Source organism: Argiope bruennichi, chromosome X1 (assembly GCF_947563725.1).
Source record: "Argiope bruennichi chromosome X1, qqArgBrue1.1, whole genome shotgun sequence".
NCBI lineage: Eukaryota > Metazoa > Arthropoda > Arachnida > Araneae > Araneidae > Argiope > Argiope bruennichi.
Window position 1 is genome coordinate 129,137,817 of NC_079162.1, and position 23,413 is coordinate 129,161,229.

Consider the following 23,413-nt stretch of genomic DNA (forward strand, 5'->3'; position numbering starts at 1 on the left):
ACTGCTAAAGGCTAATGCATGCTATCACAGTAATCCATTTATATATTGCTTTATATGATGAAAGATATGTATGTTACTTATATATTTATTAAGAGTTACTCTCTTGAAAAAATTTCTAATACTGTCCAGAAACCCTATCAGTTTTACTTTTTCTAATACTAACATTTAAAAAAGATTTATAAAAGGGAGTTTAATTGTTTGCAACTAAGAATACTTTTCTTTAAAATTTTATCTAGAATTTGCTGACCTATTTGACTTTATTTTCATTTTCTTCTCATAGTTAAAAAAAAAAAATAGGCACTTTAGTTTCAAGAAACTCTCATGTAATTCAATGTTATTTATCAAATGCATAACTTTAAATGAATCCATTTCTGCTATTAAAATTTGTAACCTTTACTCAAAAAATGCTTATTTTGTATGGGTCTTAATTCATATATATATCTTTCCTTTTTACACAACTGAAACTATTTTTATAAATTAGTTATTCATTTTTTATAGTATGTTCAAGAAGTGCTAAATTAATAGATGTAGTAAAGAGTAAAATATGCGTGTAATATTTTATCTCAACATATAATGCTCTAGATAATCTTAATATTGAAAATATTTCTTCTTTAGATTGCATTCAATAATTTTTGGTAATCTTTTAGAGCAAATGAACTTATATTGTGTAGATTTTTGGTTATGGAATGTCATACTGACTTAATTTTCTGTAGCAAATTCCTATTTGACCTTTAACTGTTCTTATTAGTAACCTTATATCATTTTTTGTCATTTAAGGTCATAATTTCAAAGATTTATGTTAAGTAATTAGACTCTGATTTATTTGTTATGAATATGCTTAACCAAAAATTCTTTTATAAATTTGATAGCTAGAATGGTAACTTATCATATATAACACTAGTGATGCTCAGATATATTGCACTAGTACAGTGGTGTCAAGGGTAACTCTTAATAAATTTGTTATGGCCATCCTGATTCCTCCATTAGCTGCTAGTCCCTTACTTAACCCATGCTGCTTCTCCTTTCCCAGCTTGATTAGCCGCACCACTGAGTCTACCAAGGAACAGCAATTTTTGCGAACTGAGCAGATTGAGACAGTATTGAGGTTTGTACTTATACTCAGATGATTTTGATGTGGAATGCTGCATGAGTATTGTGTGGTCTTTTTGATTTAGTGCACAAAGTGTTTTACTACACAACTCACTTAAAAACCTTAATAGCTGTATCTTTTGTATTTATTCAAAACATCTATGAAAAAGAAGTTTAATAATTTATGGTTAAATTATAATTTTTGCATTTTGCTATTAACAGGCATTATTATCCTGATGGGTCTACTCTCCCTGATTATCTGTAAGTATATTTGTATTATAGTATTGCTAAATACAAGAAATGTAAACTTTTTTATTGATAGTTGTCGCACTCATGGCATTTAAATGGGTTTTTTTTTAATGTTATTTTTGGACTTTGATGATTATATATCTGGATGGATAATCCAGAAGTAAATTAAAAGTTTGAAATGGCGAAATGCAAAAAGATTTCTTTTTTTAGTATTGTTATTAAATGTGGGTAGTTGTCACTTGTATATTGCGAACAATTCATCTTGGCATGACAAAATAGTATTCACATGTAGTAATGAATCTCTTTTTATCTGATGTTTATTATATATTCAAAAATTTCCAGAGTGGAACTCCCAATGAATTTTTGCAGAACCGTATACCTAGAAAATACAGCTGCTGTTGAGCAAGCATTTAATGAAATATGCAGCAATTTTGTGTTGTATATTGAAAAGATCATGTGTCCTTACGCCAAAATGAAATCGTCTAAATTTATTGCAAAGCTAGTGAAGATTTTATCTTACCTATCAAAATAAAAAAAAAAATTCTTATTTTTTACCAAATTAATCATTTTTAACATTATTAAGAGTCTATGCGTTTTGCTGCACAGGGTATGCAAAATATGTTTACAATTTATTTAGAAACTTTCAGCTTCATAGAAAATGTACTTGGAAGCCTAAGGACTGTAAATGGCATTTTGGAATTAGATTTTTCAATCAAAGATTCAAATGCATGCTATCAACAAAATTATACTGGTTTTTTTTGGGGGGGGGAATGGATTGCTAGAAAGGCTTACTAATTAATTAAAGGGAAAAAAATCAGAAAAACAGTTAAGAAATTTGAAAGTTGAGTGAGAATTTTGTACATAATTTCATTCATTAACTTTTGGATAAGGCCCCTCTCAACTATGCACTTATTAGGAATATGATTTGTTTAGATCCGAGGAGATTGGCCAAAATAGCTTATTCCTTATAAGATGAAAGACAAATTCTTTCTGTCCTTGTGAAATGCAAGCAGCTACAAGAAAAAGATGTTATTTTTATTTAATATAATTTAGCAATTTTTTGACTTATGAATACTTGCAGTTCAGTATAATTTGAAGTACTCAAGAGTTAAATTGATTGGTTTTTATCAAAATATTTAAAAGATCAAAAGTCTTATAAGACAATGTATTAGAATCTTATTTACATCCCACAGTCTTGTTCCCAGATCCTAGTTGAAAAGGGATTTTTCAACAAGGATCTGGGTATGAGATTATTGATTATCAAAATAATGAGATTGAAACCCTTCAAGGAAGAAAAATATGTGGTGAAGCAATTGGCTTTAGAGGATTTGAAAAAATGCAATGGAGTACAACATTTTAGAAAACACAGATTATATGCCGAAAAAATGCCATTGTTAAATGTGTCGGAAACTTGGTTGTGCAAAACTTGCAATCTCAAGATGATGGTATAAAACGTATGAAAATAATTGCATTATAGATGATGTAAATAATATGAAATAAAAATAAAAAAAGGGGAAATTTAAGAGAAGTTTTCTGCTCTGCAAATGTCTAAACAAACTAGCTGAATTGAGATTTTAAACAGATCAACTTAAGGTGTAAATTTAAAATATTTTCATGGTAATCTGTTTCCAATTCATTTGCATTAGTGTAAATAATGAGTTGTTTATTCTTCCATCTTACCAAACACTTGTATTAAGTAAGGCTTGAGATTTAGAATTTTTTTTTTTAATGAATCGTGTTTCTACTGAAGTGTGAATGTGTTTGTGAAATGAACACCCATAAAAGTTTGTATGAAATTAGCATCTAGTAGTAACTATGCTTTGGCTGATGGCAAGGGTGGTTGCATTGTGATCTTAAACCTACTTTGAGCTGTTACATGTTCGCTTATTAACTGAAGATAAGCATAACGGGATTCTTTATGTTCTTCACTTAATAAATATCTATAAGTAATGAGCTAGAAAATAATGGCACATTTAAAAGTTGATCGTGGAAATGTTTTATTTAAATTTATTAGCATTTTTATTTTGAAATTACATTATTTTACAGCCCTTAAAATTTTTTATCATTAAAGTGGGAACCCAGTTTGTGTGCAGTATGATTATTATTTCAAACTTTGAATCCTTGAAATGTGAATTATGGTTTATGTCAGCCTGTGGGTTCATAGAAGTTCACCACTTTTATGACCTTTGTAATTTAATATATTATTCACGAAATTGATTGCAGAATTATTTGTGTCATAATAGGTAGAAATCTGGGAATGTAATTTAGAAACTAAAAGTTAAGGAAACCTATTTAAAAAATGTAAATTAAAAGTTTTCTGGAACTGAAATTTATTGCGAGTTTGGAGCTTGTTTTATGACCATAAATGTGCTTAGAGATAGGGAAATAAATATCCTAATGATGTATTGTTTAGTGATAACTGTTTAATGTGGTTTCTTTTTGTTTTTAAAAAATTTTTTAATTCAGTGCTTTAAATCAAGATAGGCTCTTGAAAGTATTTTTACTTTGTTATTAATTTCTATACCTCTGAAAGTGTGTTTGGGATTCATACTTAAAAATGTCTTGATTTCATGGGCTTTATTCCCTGTTTGAAAGAAAGTGCTATTTACATGAAAGTCTTATTTGAAATGCAGTTTAATCCATAAAATATCATGTGGCTAATATTTTAGATTTACTGTAAATAACTTGTTGTCACAGACCACATGGCAGGACAGAAATGTGTGCCATTCTTCCCATTTAAATAATGTATCCAGATTTTGTATATATAATGGTTATGCAATCACCTTCACCATTTATATCATTAAATTGTATGTTTTTCAGGCAAGAAGGCATACCTCAAGTTCAAGAATCGTATACACATACAATTGGTTATGAGACATCAACCTCTACTAATGGCCATGGAGATGGGGATGCTTCTTCAAATAATTCCAAATCATCTGTGCCTGTAGATAATGCATCTTTTATCAGTCGAAGCACATCACAAACACAACAAGTAATCATGATACCTTGGCAAATTTTCATGTTAAAAAAATTATCCATGAAAAAAAATTTTTTAAAGTTTTCTTTATTGCATTAACAGATTCTTCATTAGAAAAGCTAGCTATTTATATTAGAATTTTGATTAAAAACATTTATTTTGATCTTCACATCTAACATGATAGCCAGCAGCCAACCAAGAATAGTCAGGGAATTCCAGGGTGTCAAGAAGAATCAGGGATATTTATCCTTGCACTGAATGTTTAAAAAATAGTGCTATACTTTTTTAGATACTTTAGTACTATACTAGTATTAGGAATTTTAATTATTGTTCAAGTATCTAGTAAAAAAGAATCTTCTCGGTTACGGTTGCAGACATGTTGCTATTGCTGGTATGAGTTTATTTATTTGTAAAGTTAAAGGAAATTGTTTTTTATGATTAATTATGTAACTTTATGTGAATGAAATATTATTATCTTTGTGTAATGTGACTCTCTTTATTTAGGTAAAAACAATTACAAAAATTGTGAAGACTAGAGAGGTGCATCACATAGGACCAGATGGCAAACCTTATTCTTATGGTGGAGCACTTCCACCTGGTGGGGAATACATTCCTTATAATTATCCAAATCCTTCTAATGTTCCTCATGATTATGGTACTTATGATCCAGGTATGTTTTAGATTCAGTTTGAATATTTTTCATTGAAACTCCGTGTGATTTTATTCCCTATCTGAAACTTCAAAATGCTAGATTTTTTATGAATTGTTTTAACTTACTGGTTCCATTAAGTATTATTGATGTCATAGAAAATTAATTTGCATCATAATTTTTCACTTAAAATTAGCAATTATTAGTCTAGAATATTATCCTTTGAAAAGTTTTGTTCCATTATAAACTTTTGCAAAAATTTTACAATTCCAAATTAAAATTAAATTTGCACAACTAATAATCAAAAAAGTGCTATTTGTTGATGTTTATCCTTCCCCTATTCCATGAAGAATTAGATTTTAAATTCTAAAGAAAAATGTGTTTCGTTTTCATCGAAAATTATAATTCATTATTGATGATCATTTCAGGTCGCCCACCTAGTCCAGCTGGTCAGACACCAACTCAAGTCTATCCTCTAGGAGATTATGGTACATATGGGCGAACTGCATCTCCTGTATCAGCAGCTAGGAATTTTGATTTGTATTCACAAGCTGGTGGCCAACCTTACTCAGAATATGGTTATCGAGAATATCCTCCCCAAAGTGTGACAACCCCATCAGGTGATTCTCCTAACTTACATCGAGCTATGCCTCAAGCTCCTCGTGTTGTAGCAACTGACTATAATCAACCTGGCAACTATGAAGATATTGATGCATCTGGTCTTGTTCCCCCTAGAATGGATTATAGAACACCTTCCCCTACTCAAAGTGCTGATAGATATGGTGAGAGTCTGTGTTACCTATTCTAAAATATCCATGCTCTTTCAAATAAAATAATTAAAACATTATTTGAAAACCCTTTTAGTAAAAAAATATCAATGTCAATGCAAGTATGCATTTTACAATTTATCATAACATTTCTTTTCTTTAATAATAGAGTGATTTTTAGAATCTTACTTTCTTTACTGCTGATTTAGAAAAAGCCACTTACTTTCATTCTCTCAAAAGTATGATAAATATAAACATATTAGAGCCTTTCACATTCAAATTTAAATGTTTTAATAATTCCATTAAAAATCGAAGTCTCAAATCTAATGTACATTCAAGTGCATATTCTATACCAAAATGATAGAATTTTATTTGCACATTATTACTACAAAAATTATATATGTAAAATATTAATATCACAATGCATATTTATGCTGTTATTTTGAAATTCATACTGTTTTGAATAACAAACCTCAAAATTTTTAAGTACATTCTATGGCATTTTGAATCTTTCTGCTAAGTTACTACACATAAAAATGGATATCGAAAGGTTTATAATAATAGAAATTTAGTGTGATATTAGCGAGGTAGCCATGTTGACGCTGAAGCGGGCTTGCTTTTTTTTACATGCTCTCAATAGCCTCACTTTCCTTGTCTGGAAATAGCATTTGTGGTTCAAGTTCCTCTGTCATTTTTTTATTAATACTGTGCTCCTTTCATTTTGTGGACATTATCTTAAATCACCCTGTAGTTCTTTATGTATTGAATTTTCTTAATTTTCTTCTGATTTACATTTTAGGTACTCCTTATGGTTATGCTGGCCAGCCTCTTCCAGCTACTTCCCCTGGGTACCATCAATATGACGCAGGATTACCTCAAGGCCATCTTGATCGGAGGCCAAGTTATGATGACTATCCTAGCCAAGGACCCCAACATCAAAATTCGGCTTATGCTCGTGCCCCTAGAGCTGCAGGATATGAAGAGGAAGAGCCTCCAGTACCTCTCAGTGTAAACGAATCATCTCATCCCCCAGCACATTCAATTCCACCTCGTCATCCACATTTAGAATATGCACCAGTAGATAGTGAAGGTGGTGGTGAGTATTTTGGTTACATTATATTTTACATTCTTCTATAATGAATTTGTAAATGCGAACTATCCTCCAGAAATTTAATGCCAGTTATCCTCCATTTGCTTTTAAAAATAAAATCATTCAGCTGTGGTTAAGTATTTAAAGAAATGCAGATACTACAGAGATTTGAAGAGGAAATTAATATAATATTAATTATTGTGTCGATTCACTCGGATCTAAATCACTCGGACCCAAAAATGAAATGACCTAGTTTATTTTTTAAAATAATAGCCGAAATTGCACAGTTATTTCTTGCTGATTCACTAAATGATAGATATCTTGTTCAAAGAAGTTATTTGGATTAAACTGAAAACCAATTTCAAACAATGACCATGACTTTATTTTCTGTGTAAGTAAGACATAGTTTCAATGCATTTTTCAGCAAAGTAAACATGTCAAAGTCGCATGATGAAGGATAGTGGCCTTGCATTGAGTTTTCCAATACTGTCCACCAAAACTTCATTAACTTGTTCAGTTTGTGAGTGGCCATGTACAATCATGGAGCAAAACCACTTCAGAGGATATGGAAATGACTGTGCCAGTCAAGGAGTCCATAAACTTTTTTGTTCGCCGATGCAGTTCTTGTAATCCAACACCTTTTGCCACTAAAAAACGAATACATCGCTTTGCTCTTCTTTAATGCTGGTGAAATAACAGCCGATTGCTTGCTGGGTGATACCGTCAATACATATTCGATTCCTTGTGATTAATTGGGCCAAGTCCATTCCACAATAAGGGTTATCTGCCTTATCTTCCTCTTTCTCAATACACCATTTTCTTTACACATGCAGAAAAATAACCTTATAACCACTGCTCCATTTTCCTTTGATTGGGATCTCTTCTTCCTGCAAAAGGTCCATATGCAATTGGACCCTTTTCCGTTTTAAAGCCCCGAAACTGGAAGGAAATTATTCATATACTAGTTTTATGTTCCTTTATGGGAAGTAAATGCCTAGATATGCCATTTGAGCTGAAGTTACATGTTTTTATTAAGAACATTTAATTTTTGTCGCAATTAGCTGGTTTTCACTTTCTATTATCACAAAATCGAAATTTTTTTATTCGTGTAACATTTTAATGAATCGTTTGAATTCTGATCATTACCTTATGATAGGTATTACTTAAAAAACTTGTAGTGTTTTTATTTTATTCTTTTCATTATTTTAATAAAACATCGTGTATCAACAAAAATCGGTCATTTACCGACAGTCAGAGACAGAAGCCATCCACAATTCTGCACACGTGCCAGGCATTGAAATATTTGTATTTAAAAATTCTGAAGCACTGAAATTTTGGTTGTGTGGTATCCTTAGCAGTATGTACATTATGTCTCGTTACCGCGTATTTAAGAATTTTCTTCAGTTCTGAAGTACTGTTGTCATACATCCAGTTTATGATGGATTCTACTTCAAATTGTGTTGTCTGTTTTTATTCAACTGAACAGTTTGCTACTTGTCTTCTATCTATTTTCTATATTACAATTGCTTATCAGCGTATTTTTAACAAATATTTGCTCCTTCTCCCTGATTTCTAGCATAATTTGTGATATTGTAATGATGATTCAGTGGTATTATAAAAAGTTTATTCGTCGTTTTTAGATTGAGTTGTAATAGAGGGTCCGTTTGAAATATCAAGCACACAGTGAAAACAGTTTAGGGCTAATAAGGTTGGTTTATATCAAATATTCAGACATCCAAAGGAATGGAAATTGCATTGGAACCTATAGGTAGAAATGGCTGGGGGTAGTAATAGTGGAAGGAAAAAATGTATATGGATTCTAGATAGAGATTAATGGCCTGGCGTTTATTGAATTAAATATTTACAAACAATGATAATTATCACAGCAAATGTCTTTATTCCCTTAAAATGCGATGCATGACACAGATAATCATTGATTGCCAAACTCATTCGAACACTCCTGTGATTTTGTTTATGGTACCATAAAGGAAGATGGTTGTTGCCATGAGCTCCATTTTAGACTATAAGCACTCAGTAAACCAGCACTTTGAATGCAGACCACAGGGAGGTGTTGAAGCACTTTAAAGTCAAAGGAGCCTGAGGGTCTGCGTGTTTATTCCAGCGTTGGGCAAAAACTATGTCCAGATGTGCCTGAACAAATCTGTTATTATGGGTACCCACCATGTTCGTTCCACCTATTATGTATCACATTTGCTGGTTTGTGATTTTGCAAAATCTGTCTGATCCTGAAAGATCAGATTCTCCTCTGGTATCATATGGGATGATAGAAAGTATAGCCTGACTAAACAGTCACCCTTCACACTTGCCTATATATTCGCACCGAAGGGATATACTGCGAGGATTATCATCACTCCATAAATATGCTTTGTACTTATTGAAAACACCTTCCTTTGTGAACCGGCATTCATCGGTAAACAAAACTTGTGCTGAGAAATTCATATCTGGGTCACATTTTTGGGCACGAAATGAACACTTGCAGGATAATCTGTGGGGAGTAGAATCTGGACCCTTTGTAGGTATTAAAGTGATATAACTCAGTGTGCAAAATGTGTTGTACACTGGCCAAGTATACTATACCATGATCAGATCTTAATTAATAGGGGATTTTCCTTAAATAAAAATTTTGAGGTTAAAAAACCTAAAAAAGAAACATGTTGCAAGATATTGTATTTAAGATAAAAATTAAAAAATGGTGGCATAGAGAATTTTTAGATTACAAAAGAACTTCTATTGTATGCAAGCAAAGATTATCAATCTCAAAAAAAGGGGGGGAGGGGAAGGAAATATGTATTGCAGATAAACAAATTAAAATAAAATCAAGTAGATCAAAAATTAAAGAGACTTTTTGCGCTACAGTCCTTGTTTACAAAGATAAGAATATAAATTTTCATTGTGTAGCAGAATCAAATAGTTTTTAGAATTGAAACTTAACAAAATAACTTGTGAATATCGAATTTTATACTGTGCTTGCTTTTCATTTGTTTAAATATACATAGTCTGTTAATTTGTATCTCTTGCATTATCCCTTACTGATCCAAAGCACTGGCTAAACCAAATTTAGAAATTCTTTTATAAATAAATTTTATTTTGGAGTGTAAAGGTGTAAAATAATCAACCAGTTGGAGTTAATATGAAATTAGCATGTAGTTACTATGTGCTGCTTCTTGGTTATTACGAAAATAGTAGTAATTAGGGTTATTAATAGCTAGGCAGTGATTAACTCTAAGCATACTTGCATTATGATCTTGAAATCTACTTTGAACTGAAGAGTTTGGCTATTTAATGGCAAGATGAGCATAACATGTATATTTATTGTTATTTTGTTATTCCATCTAAAAATATTAAGTAAGGATATATTTTATTTAAATTTATTATTTGTTTTTATATTTCTAAAATGTGTAATTTTATTTTTCATGAATCTTATTAGAAAGTTCCTTTAATCCCTCCCCCCTTTTAGAGACATGAGCCGGAACCCTGTAGCATATATAAAGTTAAGAATTTTGTTTTAATTAACATAGTAGTTTGTTTTTTTTCCTTCAAAAGTTTCCAGGCTCTTTATTCATTTTTTTATCTGATTATAATTATATTCTAATAGGTGACTTCTCTTTCAGATGTTAGATGGAGAGATCCTGATTTGCATGAAGTAATAGAATTTTTGGGACACCCAAATAATGTTGTGAGAGCAAATGCTGCTGCATATTTGACACATTTAATATACTCTGATGACAATATGAAGCAAAAAACTAGGTCATTGGGAGGCATACCCCCTATAATTGATTTGCTATCTCAAGATGTGCCTGAAATTCAGCGAAATGCTTGTGCAGCTTTAAGAAACTTGTCATATGGCAGACAAAATGATGAAAATAAGGTAAATCAATTACATTTTTGGCTTAGCATTCTGTTGAATTTCCATACTGCTGGAATTTTCACTCCTGTTTTTTCTTTTGTAGCGAGCTATTCGAAATGCTGATGGTATTCCTGCATTGGTGAAGCTCTTAAAAAAGACACAAGATAGTGAAATTAAAGAACTTGTTACAGGCATATTATGGAATTTGTCATCTTGTGAAGTAAGACTTAAATCTATAGTCATAAGTAAATTGATATATTTTAATTAATTAATATTTTTAATTAAAAATTTAATCTTTTTAAATTAAATTTTAGGACTTGAAACGTCCAATTATAGATGATGCTTTAACTGTCCTTGTAAATCATGTTATTATTCCACATTCTGGTTATGATCGTACTAAAAATCCTTTGGATCCCGTCAAACCGCATGATTTGTATTGGTCTACCGTTTTCCGTAATGCTAGTGGTGTTTTAAGGTATGTTTCAATCCAATATAGAAATTAAAATATTTTCTAATACATTCATTTTACAATTGTATACTCTTACAAATAGAAATAAGTTCTTAATATTTTTTAATATCGCCTTTCCTTGGTCATATGGAGCAATCTATTGCTTTAAATAGCTCCCTAACTACTAGAATTACTTACATTGGTAAAAGAAAAATTAACCAATGTTTTAAGTAATTCTAGTTGTTGGGGAGCTTTTTACATTTTTTTTCCAGGCACATTTTTATTTATTCATAAATATTGTCTATTTTCTGTTAGTTAAATTGATTTCTGAATTCGGAATGGGAGTGAGATGAAATTAAAAATATATTTACTATTTATTTTTAAAGTAACAGGGATAGGAAATATATCTGATTTTAAAATTTGATTAAAATGGCAATTTTGTGGCTTTTAAATTAAAGAATTGTTTAATTATGAAGTCAAAAGATTAATCTAAAATGCTTAGATTCATTCTGATGGATTGTTTCTGTTGAAAAATTCTGTAACATAGCAGGGTTTATGAGAAAGACAAAATTGTTGCATTTTAGTATAATATCAGGATAACAGGAGCATATTTCTACAGACTCCAAAATTTTCGGTGTGGAAATAGATTGTTAAATTACTATATAAACATCATACCATTTTCTTCAAGTTAGACATTAAAATCACATGAAGCTGCAAGTTTTTTTTAAAAAAAATTGGGTCATGAATTATTTTTGAGAAAAATTAACATCTTGTTGTCTTTTAAGAATGTATTGTTTTCATGTACAGAAATATATTTAGAGACTTATAGAAATACCAGTAAGTAGACTTGCATCTATTTAAGAACAGTTCAAATTCAGCTATGCTGATGGAAACAAAATAGAAGAAAGTGATGGAAATGTGATTAAAAAAAAATTTTTCCCACAGTTCAAAAGTTCCTGGTATTCCAAAAGAAAATATCTTTTCAACAGCAGCTCAAGAAGAGCTCTCGATCCCTACTTCTACTGTTGCTTGGAATCAAAATTTAAAACTAAATAATAGCTTTTGTTTAACTGAAAGAGTCTTGCCTTTGACTTAAGATGGATGTTGGTTACGTGATATGAACATCAAAAACTATTAATTTGAAAAGATTTTTGAACAGAGCAGATTTTTTTCACATAAATTCAAGTATATAATAATGAAAATTTACCTATTACAGTCATATTGATTCATTAATTGAAATTGTTATATTTTTTATCTTTTAAACAATAAACGAAATAACATTTGTTATTGTAAGACATATTAATCAGTATGTCTTGAGTGTACGTCTATGTGTTTCAGAATTGCCTCTGGGGAATTTTTATGATTAATATCCTCTAATTCTTAAATTAAATTCTAACATTACTGATCATTTTTCTTAAACTAAAGTAAATATATATTTTAATCATGTGAATACCCTAAATACCATATATTTGCTTGAATTTTTAATAGTAACTGTAGCATCTGTATTATCAGACTGCTCATTTGTATCAACTTTTTAAAATTGAGATTAATTAATTAATATATATATTTATTTTGTTTTGTAGAAATATTAGTTCTGCTGGTGAGACTGCTAGGAAAAAACTTCGCACATGTGATGGTTTGATTGAAAGTATGGTTTATCTAGTGCGAGCAGCAATTGGTAAAAATGACATGGACAACAAAAGCGTGGAAAATTGTGTTTGTGTGCTCAGGAACCTTTCATATCGATGTCAAGAGGTAGAAGATCCTGATTATGACAAGCATTTATTTCCTCCTGTTCAGTCAAGAGCTAGTGCCCCTATCAGAGGTGAGTGAATAAGGAAAATCATTTATTGCATGACATTAATTTGTTATGTGATACTTAATATTAATGTATTAGAATTAGTAAAATTAATATATTAGAATTGGTATGCTGCATGTAATAATAAGTTATTTTCAATCTGATCAAGCTGTTGGAGAAAATCTTGGTTGCTTTGGTGCAAAGAAAAAGAAAGAAGCTGCTCAAGCACTTAGTGCAGAAAAAGAACGAAGAGAAGGTGTTCCTCTTACTAAAAATCCTATTAGTCAGTCAGAACCAGTTCGTGGAATGGCCCTGTTGTGGCAGCCTGAAGTTGTGCAATCTTATTTATCCTTGTTGTCAGAATGTTCCAACCCTGAAACATTAGAAGCGGCAGCTGGTGCAATTCAAAATTTAGCCGCTTGCTATTGGCAGGTAAGTCTTCTCTCTTGATATGTTTATGTATTTAATTTTTAAAAACTTTTTGCAAATTTTTTAAAACTGTTTCTTTTTTTTGCAGCCAAGCATCGATATAAGAGCCTCTGTTCGAAAGGATAAAGGTCTACCAATTCTAGTTGAGCTTTTGAGAATGGAAGTGGATAGAGTAGTATGTGCTGTAGCTACCAGTTTGAGGAACCTTGCTGTTGATCCAAGAAATGGCGCCCTTATAGGTTTGTTCCATCAATAGAATTGTTTATGGGCGAATGGCATATGCGATTTAACTTGGAAGCTTAGAAATTAGGATGGATAAATCACCGCTAAGAACATGGGGATTGAATAATTGTAACTGTTCTCTAAAAAATATTTTTTATACTAAATAAGCAATAATTGGCTAATTTGCAAATTTGCTTAAAATTGGAATTAAATAATAAATTTCTCCTATGTGGAAAAATTGGAAGTAGTATATTCTGGTAATTTTAAAAATAAATAAATAAAAACTGGGAGTTTCTGTATAGACTTGTAAGACTGCAATGAAACGAGATTGTAATGTTTATGGAAAGGAACAGGTAAGATACATTTCTGTCAAATTGGATTTTAATTAATGCTAAAAGTAGTTCCCTGCTCCAATTATATATATATATAAATTATTTGAATTACTTTAAGAGTGTTGCATTAACTCTGGTCTTCAATATTTTGATGTACACCTCCACAAGTCTGCAATGATACATATATTATGAAATTTTTAGAAGAACTTAGATTACTTATTATTTGGTTATCATATTTATTACCTCTGCCCTAAAACATTTCTACTTATATAAATAAATTATTCTTAATGAACTACTTAATTTCGAAGAATATAGTCTATGATAGAAATCATTTACAGATATTTCTGTTTATAAATTCGTAATGCATTAATTTTACCTGCATTAGGATCTTAATATGAAATAATTTTATCTTTTAGTTTTGGATTGTTATTACTTATTTTTTCTATTGCTTTAATTACTAAGTTGTCTTATTTTTAAAATTTCCATTTTAATTTAGGGAATTATGCAATGAAAGATCTTGTTCTCAAACTTCCAAATGGTAGCCCACAACATGATTCTGGAACATCTGATGATACAATTGCTGCAGTTCTTGCAACTCTGAATGAAGTAGTGGCAAAACAAAGTGATTTTGCTAGGTCACTTTTATCACTGGGTGGTGTTGAAAGATTACATCAAATAACTCAACAAAAAAATAATTATTCTCCTAGAGTGGTGAAGTTTGCATCGCAAGTATGTATTCTTTTTATAACTAACATTGATTACTTAAAGTAAGCAACTGAATTTTAAAATTTTTATTAAAAGTTTGAGTACCCATTCTAATTTAGAATTTGTCATTTGCAATGGAATTTCTGTGATATGAATATATATTTTTAATCGGGCATTGTGAAATGTTTTACAGTGCAATGAATCAAGATGATGCACTGCATAATCATGCAGTGTTGGAAATTTTATTTTAGTCTTCAAAAATAAGCAATTTGCCGATTATATTGAATTTTTGAAATTATAAAACAAAAAGTAAAATGACCTATTTCAAACAAAGATAAAAGTTGCAAATTTGAAATACCTGAACCTTTATAGAGCTGGTCACTAAGACTAGCTGTACAAACGCTTTTTCCTTTTGAGAAAGAGGTGATCTTAACTTGATAGATTGTTTAACAAGATTTCAAAACCTAAACCTAATAGGAGGGAATAATTATTATTTGTCACAGTGACTCATAACTATTTAATTTTCAATATGAATTCATGTTACACAAGCAGTATAACTGTTGGAATGTATTCATATTTTCTATAAGCGCCCTCAAATTTAATTTCAGTTTTTGATGTGTGATCATGCATGCTTACCAGAAGTGTTAATAATTTGTAGAAAATTTATCATAAATGAAATTCTTTTGATGTAATACATCAATATCCTATATTGATTGCCTTCACATATATGCCAATTGCTACGGATTCTCCGTAATTATTACGGATTTTATCGAAAATATCCGCTAATTATGAAAAAAACTAAAACTACTTCAGGTACTTTCTCATGGTTTTATTAGTATTATTCATGTGTGTTAATTTTTGATGGTGTTAGAATTCTTTTACAGCAAATTTATTAATTTCACTGTTTACTATGAAACAAGATATTTTGGAAAAGATAAATAAAATTTCAGGAAGCATTTGTTATTTTATTAATATTTGTGTAGTACAAGCTTTTAAAGCATTCAGATTTCTTAGATGGTATTGTAATTCATAAAATTTTGTCTGTGTATCATGTTTTTGAAAAATGTATAATTTCTGATTTGTCTGTTAGTATTTCTTTTGTTATTTCTTTTAGATTTTTGTTTGGTAATTTAATATTTCTTAAAATATCACACGTGTGTGTGCGTGTGTTTTCCACTCTCACAGTCTTATTTTTACTGACAACCACATTTCCAGTGTTGACATATATGCCTTCAAATGCATTACTTCTGACTAGGATCTTATCTGTTTGAGAAAAAGAAATATTTCATTATTTTCACTTAATTATTAGTCATTTATTCCAATTTGATCTATTTTGGTAAATGAAAATTTTAATTAAAATTATTTCTGTTATTTTTTACTATCTTTGGTTACAGAACATGCCATGGAAGTAATAAACTGATTTAGTGGCATGAAATTTGTAAAGAAAGTTGAATTTTGAAGAATACTTATATTCAGAACTGCATAATAGTTTGCTAAAATACATCTTGTTTGCCTTGCATTATTGTTATCAAGAATATGCTTTAAAAATACATGGTTTCTGTTTTCAGAACCAGGTGGTTTCTCTTTGCTTATTATTTCATTGGTATTCAATTATATAAATTGAGGGTTTTTTTTTAATTAAGTACTGAGTCGTTCTTTGGAATTAATTTTTTTAGAAGCAGTCAGGAACTTTAAACTAGTTTTGTTCTTTTAAGTATATTCAGGTTTTAGTGACAATTGCTTTTTTTTAGAAGTTTTGGATTTTTCAATGATACTGGCATTTTACTTATGATTATGAATTACAGGAAATTTTGAATAAATTGATTATTCATTCATGCTTGATAAAATTTTCCTATTTCAGCTATTGTATAACATGTGGCAACACCAAGAGCTTCGAGAAGCATACAGGAAAGCAGGTTGGAAAGAATCTCACTTTGTACCTAAATCTAGTGCTGTTAGAAATTCCCTTTCTTCTCCTACTTCAGCTAACAGCACATTGAATCGCCCTGTCAGTACACAAGGAGGCACAAAATATGAAGATCGAACACTTCCGCATGGAACTGAGCTCAATTCTTCATCAGGTATGAATTTGTGATTTATTAAATTCCCCTCCTTTTTTAAATGTATATTCCTTTAAAGGAATTAAGAAATTATTTTTGAACAATTCTTAGGAAAAATAATTGATTATAACTATTTTTTAAATATGAACTTTATTATAAAATTTCGATTTTAATGACTTAAAAATTATCCTTAAAATTTCATTTTTCAAAAATTTGTGTTATGATGCTTTCTTGTTACAGTTCAATTTTTTTCATGAATTTTATTTTTCTTTCAGCTGCAATACCCTACAGTAGAGTAAGTAAATTTGTTCAATTTGTGTTCATATTTCTTTCTCAGTGTTTATTATTGATTTCAGGAGATCTTGCATATTTTATGTATATATTTTAAAAAGTCTTAACCAGCGAGAATAATGTGTGCTTTTTTATCATTTTGAACTGCATTAGAATCTTCAGTAATTCTATCATACTAATTCTAAAGGATCAAAAAAGATTTCTTTAAATTCTTTAGCTGCTAGACATTTTAAAATTCTCTGTGTATTAGCTGTCTAAGTTCCAAATTCCATTCTTTAAAAAAAGCATTTTAAAGGAAGTTATTAAATGTTTTGTATGCTAATTTTTGCAGTTAATGTCAGATTGGATTCACTCAACCATTTATTAAATGCTTATTATGATTTTAAATTTAAAATAAAATTTATGCATATGTATATCTTGCATTCTTAACAGTCTGAAGAGCTTCCCTTGAGTGAATTAAGCCACAGTACTGAACCTCCACCTTCATCACAAATTCATAGGCCTCATATGGGAGTTTACCCTCCAGGAATGGTATGTAAACTTGCAGTTTGTGGAATAGCGTTTAGTAAAATGGCATCCATATTTTCTTAGTTTATTTGGTAGTTTGTTTAATTTTGTTATTTACATTAACTTGGTTGTTGTGTTTTGCAATAAACTTTTCCCTCCATCTTAAAGAATAGAAAAAATTTCAACTTCATACTTATACATTCTGCCATTTGATACAGGTTTGGCCTTAGTACAAAATTAAAATAATTCTATAACTATAAGAGAGTATTCATGATGCTGCATTAGAAATATATTTTATATATCTTAGAAATATATTTTATATATCTTAAGGCATTATGTAATTTGAATATTTATAGCCTGTCATTTGAAGTGATATATTCTCACTATTTGAGACATAAATTATAAATAAATTAATATTATTTTAGTGTTCATTTTATTAAATAGGATAATAAATAGAGCCATTTTGATACATTTCAAATTCATTAATAGTGATAGTGTAATTAATATCCATAAAATAGTCTTAATTATTATGATGGTTATTTCTAATTCATATTTTAATTTCTTCATATGTAACTGCAGTTAATTTGAAATTTATTGTAAATATTTGTCTCCATTTATCAATGGCATTTAAATTATCAGAAAGTGGTTTTCACTATTATATTATATAGAATGGTCATGAAGCTTTCCAGTTATATGAATCGTTAGAGACCTGTCCGTTCTGGCATTGGAAAGGAATATTTCAGATATTTGAAGAAATGCTCTCGAGAAGTGATGATTTAAAACTAGAGTTTGCCACGTCACACAATCGTTTTATCTTCTACAGGTGTTATTGCCGCGTTAAATTATCAAAATATGGACTCACTTTCCCGGTTAAAAAGAAATGTGCCTCACTCATTCATAATATCCGCAATGCTATCTGCTATCTTTGTCACATCTGATGAAAAGCATCTACAGAATAGAGTGCAGAAGCTTGAGGCCTGGCTTTTCGTATATCCAAATTGCGAGCGCCATTTCTTCTTATATGTAATGGATATGCAGTAATCATATTATGCATTTCCGCAACAACTTCGACAGGAACGGATCGCCTTTTTGGTCGCGGTCTATCGTGTATGCGTTCAGTTTCTACAATTCTTTTAACCAAACAACTTAAAGTATTTACGAAATATGAGCCTCGCCATAGTTTAATTTCTTCTATTAACTGGCACTGCTTCGGCAGCATTTTCCTCGTTTTGATAAAAACGGCTTTATCAGTTTGCCCGGTTGTTCCCCTATAAGTGTCGTCTTGTTGACTCGCTTATTGTTGACCTGATTGAAGAAGCAATCTTCTCGCACTGCTTATTAAAGATTTTCCACAAACTATGCTTTGCAAATGAGGATTGCTGTTTCTACAGTCTATCCTTTTGAATGTTGCCTTGGTACTTGGAGCGAACTTCTTTGAAAATGGTGTTTTTCAAAGAAACAATTTTTATGCAAATTTTCTTCATATGTTTCTTACATTGCTAATGATTTTACAGTGCGCCAATCGATTTTTGAAGGGAAAGATGGTTTTTTGGCATTCAGATATATCTAGGTTTTTTTTCACTGTAACCCTAAGAGCTCTATTGTTTTAAATTATTACAATAGTTTGTGCACATACGATTAATTAACAATATCTGAAATTTCCTTTCAATTAGTTAGTAGGTATCCTCTAGGGATAACAGATATATCTAGGAATTTTTTCTGCAACCATGTTATTGTGTGTTCTTGAATGTATATGGTAGGCCTATCGGTTTTTATTTTTTAATTAGCAAAAATAATTGAAAAACTGAACGTATCTGCATATTGCAGAATTATTTTTTTAAATTGTTTATAATTGTATCCATGCAAACTGTTTAAGAGATTTCTAAAGCTTTCGATATAACTTGTTTCTTAATTAAAAATATTTCATAGCATAATTTGTATTATATAGAAAAATGCGAAGTTAATGTTAATATTTTACCTCCTTTAAGGGCACTCGCTGATTAATTCATGTTTTTTGAAAATTGTTCTGTTTATTAATTTGCAATTGTTAGTTAACATGTGAAATTAACTTTTTAGGATTTTTGAAGTTCAATACCATGTTTTGTAGTTTTTTTACTTGCGTGAACTTAACAGTTCAATATATGAAACATTGGTTTGTAATATACAATAGTGTTTTTGAGTCTGATTGCTCACTTTGTTTTTGAATGTAGACTGCATTTAAAAACTCAATATTTATCCTATTTTTAGCCCCCTCATGGGTACTAACTTTTCCTTCCTTGGAGCTTTCCAATCTAATGGTAATGGTTAAACTAATCTATACAATATTAATCCTCTTATGCATGTACCTTATTCTTCCTTACATTTAAATATAGTTATATAAATTTCGTTCAGCATGCATTGTTTTATTTTTTTTCCCTCCCTTTGCTTGTTTGCTTCTTTTCAAAATGCATTCCTTTTAATCTTAGTGCAAAATTGATTGAATTGGAGCTGAATTTAAAAAGTTGATTTGCATTTTTTTTTTTTTTCTGGAAATGACAAGATTTGCATAACTTATTAATAATATTCTCTTATATTTTTAATTTCTATTTAAAGACTACTAGTATGTAAAAAATTGCTTCTTCTAGTATGTAAAATATTGGTTTTGAAATATACGTAATAAAAACTAATTCGTTTTTCAATATGATACTGATAAGAACAGCACAATCTGTATAATAGATTTTATTTTCTGTAAGATTATATAATAATTTTTCAGAACCATGCAGCCTGTTTTGGATTCCTGTACCAGAATTTTAACCAATTGATTGCGTTGATCTTATTCACTAATGCTATCTGTTATGTTCATCTGTTAAAAGTAGCTATTATGTAGTATTTCCTAATATTTATCTTGGGGAAATTTCTTTTTAAAGTAAATTACTATATGTAGTTTAATGTGTTCATACTTATAATTCGTCATTTTTCTTCACATCAGTATCTGCTATTTCAAAGGGTATTGGAGGTCAACTTACGTATCCCATCTTTACACTTTAATTTAACTGTAGTATCGATAATAACATGGATAAATTTCTTGGTAAACATATTTAAAACATTGCAACCCTTTAGAATTTTTATATAACTCTTCCCTTAATCTTTTATATTCCAACGCACTGAAAAGTACTTTTTAAATCATGCTGGCATCTTTATAATAGGTCTTTCTTTCTTTCTTTCTTTTTTTTATGGTTATCGTAAAAACATCAAGAACGTACCTTTGGCAGTAAGCAATTGATGTCAGCTAAAGGAAAAAATTGAAATTAAAAGTATCTTGATTGGTGATTGCATCTAGTTATTTTAATTGATTTTAAATGTTTTTCCCTTTCTTCTGTTTATTCCGCACTAAAACTTATCTAATGGGACAAAAAGCGAGAATTTCGCGGTAAAATTATATGGTAAATTAATGATTAGGCCAATCATATGAAGAATTTAACTCCACACATTTTAATACTCGTCTCACACTACTGGTATATTCTGAAAAGGGTACTGTCATCGTTTCAAATAAAAGGAAATAATATGTATTTAAAGCTTCACTTTCATCAACTTTTTATCAAGTATAATTTCTTGTAGCCATTAATAAAGTATGCAATTTCTCAGTGAAACTTTTTATAAAACTGTTCAGAAGTTTTGATTTAAAAAAGGATTAAAAGGTATCCAATCAGATAATAGGAGAGTTATTGTTTTCATCCAGCATCAAAGTTGTGGCAAATACACTTTTATACACTCAGTATATGAACATATTTTTACAATTCCTATTAAGTGTAAATATTCTGGCAACTTGTAAAAAAAATTTTAAATCGTGGTTTTTCGGTGAATATATTTAGATACGAGTTATATACTGATTACATATGAATATTTTTTAATCTTGCCTACATATGAACTGGTCATTTAAATAAATAAATACAAATCATGAATACATTTATTTTAACATGCTTGAACAGTCTTTATTCGAAACAGTCTGCTATATTACAATATTTAATAATTACAATAATTATCTATCATTACTTATATTTTTGAACTTACACTCAGTTTTACCGTGGCGAGATGGTGCTACATGGCATTGTCAGCATGAGGGTTGATAGAAAAAAGCTCTAATGGTTACTTATAAAAGATGAATAAACTTATTCTAACAATTAGGTGAGAAACAAAATTAGTGTGTGTGTAAATCGAATTTTTCAAGAAAGACACATATATTGGTAAACTCAACCTTATTTAAATATAAAATTTGATCCAAATTGTTAGAGCCGTTTCCGAGACACACGAAATCTATTCAGGAATTTCTCGAATAAGGTTATAATATTTTTACTGGAGCTCGGATGTTTACCGCGGTTTGTTTACATTTTGCTTGGACTGGTGGCTCGATCTCCTGGACTCTTAATAGTTATTTATAAGTTTGTGTGTTTTCAAGGAAGACGCCTATATAAATAAACTTATTAAGCAAAACCTTATCTAAATATCAAATTTGATCAAAGTCATTGGAGCCGTTTCCGAGATACACGAAATAAATATATATATAAGAATTACTCATTTAAAGATATAATTTAGAAAACAACGGTAATTTTCTGAGGAACGCATCATTTTACCCTGGTAGGAAAATTAGAAAACAACAATACAAATTATATATAATTTTCTAGTTAAGAACATGGTACTTACATTTCTTTGTTTAATCATGTCTGCATACCTTCTGAAGTTAGAATTATCTTATGTGCAAAAAATAATTTTTGGAATCAATACACAGTGGGGAAGGAAAAACAAGTATTACAACTTATAAGGTGAACTAAAAAAAATTTAATATATGGTTTCACTTTACTGAATTGTTCACTTTGCGATAATTTTTCCAGCTATATATTAATTTGTTCTGGTTTTTGTGATAACAATTTGTGTTTTCACTGAATGATACCTCAAAACACCTAGAAAGTGCCGGTTGAGGTCTATAGATATATAAGTAAGCACCCTATTTTGATCTGTGATTCTATTATGCTGGTCACTTCATTTGCTGGATTTCTTCTTTTCCGAGATAATTGGCACAATGATTTTTTTTTTTTTTTTTTTTAATATTTTGTTTTATCTCTGAACACACTGTAATCGATTAGGAGAAAACTATTTATAACTTTAATAATTTAATATTAAAATGTAATTAATATAATGTGAAAAATTACTAATTTAAGGATCGAGAATTTCATCCTTGTGTATTTTAGCATTAGTAGTTGCATTAAAAATTTGTAGGTTCTGCAGCTACTCAAAAGTTTGCCTGTACCCACATTGATCTTCCCGCTTCTGTGCCGAAGATTTCTTTTTTAGATGAGTGCATGCTTGATATATGAGTCTCCCTCTCTCCAGATTGTCTTGTGTCTAGATACCCTCCAAAAAAAATAGTACTTATGAGATAAAAGGAACTCGACTCGACTCTGTTGTACTCTTAATCATGATTATCTCTGCACGACTGCAACAAAGGTGCATTTCCCATTTCGATTTCGTGTTGTCGTTATTGTGGGTTTCTTGGCAGATAATCATCTTTTATGCAACCAGATACTCTTGGAAAAATATGAATTTCAGTTGTAAAAATTTACTCTGCTTTTCAGTATGGTGTGATATCAGTTGCCTATTTTTTCAGCAATCAGTGTTAAATAATAGTCTTGAGAATCTGATGGGACAAGTTTCAAACCTTTACTTGGTTGTCTGTGCACAATACCAGTATCATGAAACCTGCAGAATCTTAATAGGATATATTTAACTACTCGTGGGTCATTTCTGACTTGTGTCAGTGTCTGTCATGCTTTCTGTCTCTCGCTCTTCACTTTTATCCGTGAAATAAGAATTTGAAGCACCTACTTTTCATTTGTAACCAATGCCTAAAAATTTGAATATATCTGTAAAATAAAGGTGAATCTCTGGAATGTGTGAA

At 30.0% G+C, this 23,413-nt stretch overlaps 1 protein-coding gene across 3 annotated transcripts in view; it reads left to right on the forward strand.

Moving 5' to 3' along the window:
* Positions 1-23,413, forward strand: part of LOC129958224 (catenin delta-2-like) — a 136,772-nt gene that overhangs the window by 106,995 nt on the left and 6,364 nt on the right. For 2 of the 3 annotated variants that reach the window (XM_056070510.1, XM_056070512.1), the window contains 15 exons: positions 1,312-1,350; positions 4,159-4,330; positions 4,820-4,985; positions 5,393-5,746; positions 6,531-6,827; positions 10,454-10,710; positions 10,793-10,909; positions 11,004-11,164; positions 12,721-12,962; positions 13,105-13,367; positions 13,453-13,603; positions 14,415-14,647; positions 16,485-16,704; positions 16,959-16,978; positions 17,407-17,505. In XM_056070510.1, the coding sequence (XP_055926485.1) occupies positions 1,312-1,350; positions 4,159-4,330; positions 4,820-4,985; positions 5,393-5,746; positions 6,531-6,827; positions 10,454-10,710; positions 10,793-10,909; positions 11,004-11,164; positions 12,721-12,962; positions 13,105-13,367; positions 13,453-13,603; positions 14,415-14,647; positions 16,485-16,704; positions 16,959-16,978; positions 17,407-17,505 (2,791 nt within the window). Of the gene's footprint in view, positions 1-1,311; positions 1,351-4,158; positions 4,331-4,819; positions 4,986-5,392; positions 5,747-6,530; positions 6,828-10,453; positions 10,711-10,792; positions 10,910-11,003; positions 11,165-12,720; positions 12,963-13,104; positions 13,368-13,452; positions 13,604-14,414; positions 14,648-16,484; positions 16,705-16,958; positions 16,979-17,406; positions 17,506-19,728; positions 19,779-23,413 lie in introns of all 3 variants that reach the window. The other variant, XM_056070511.1, reaches the window with a different exon arrangement.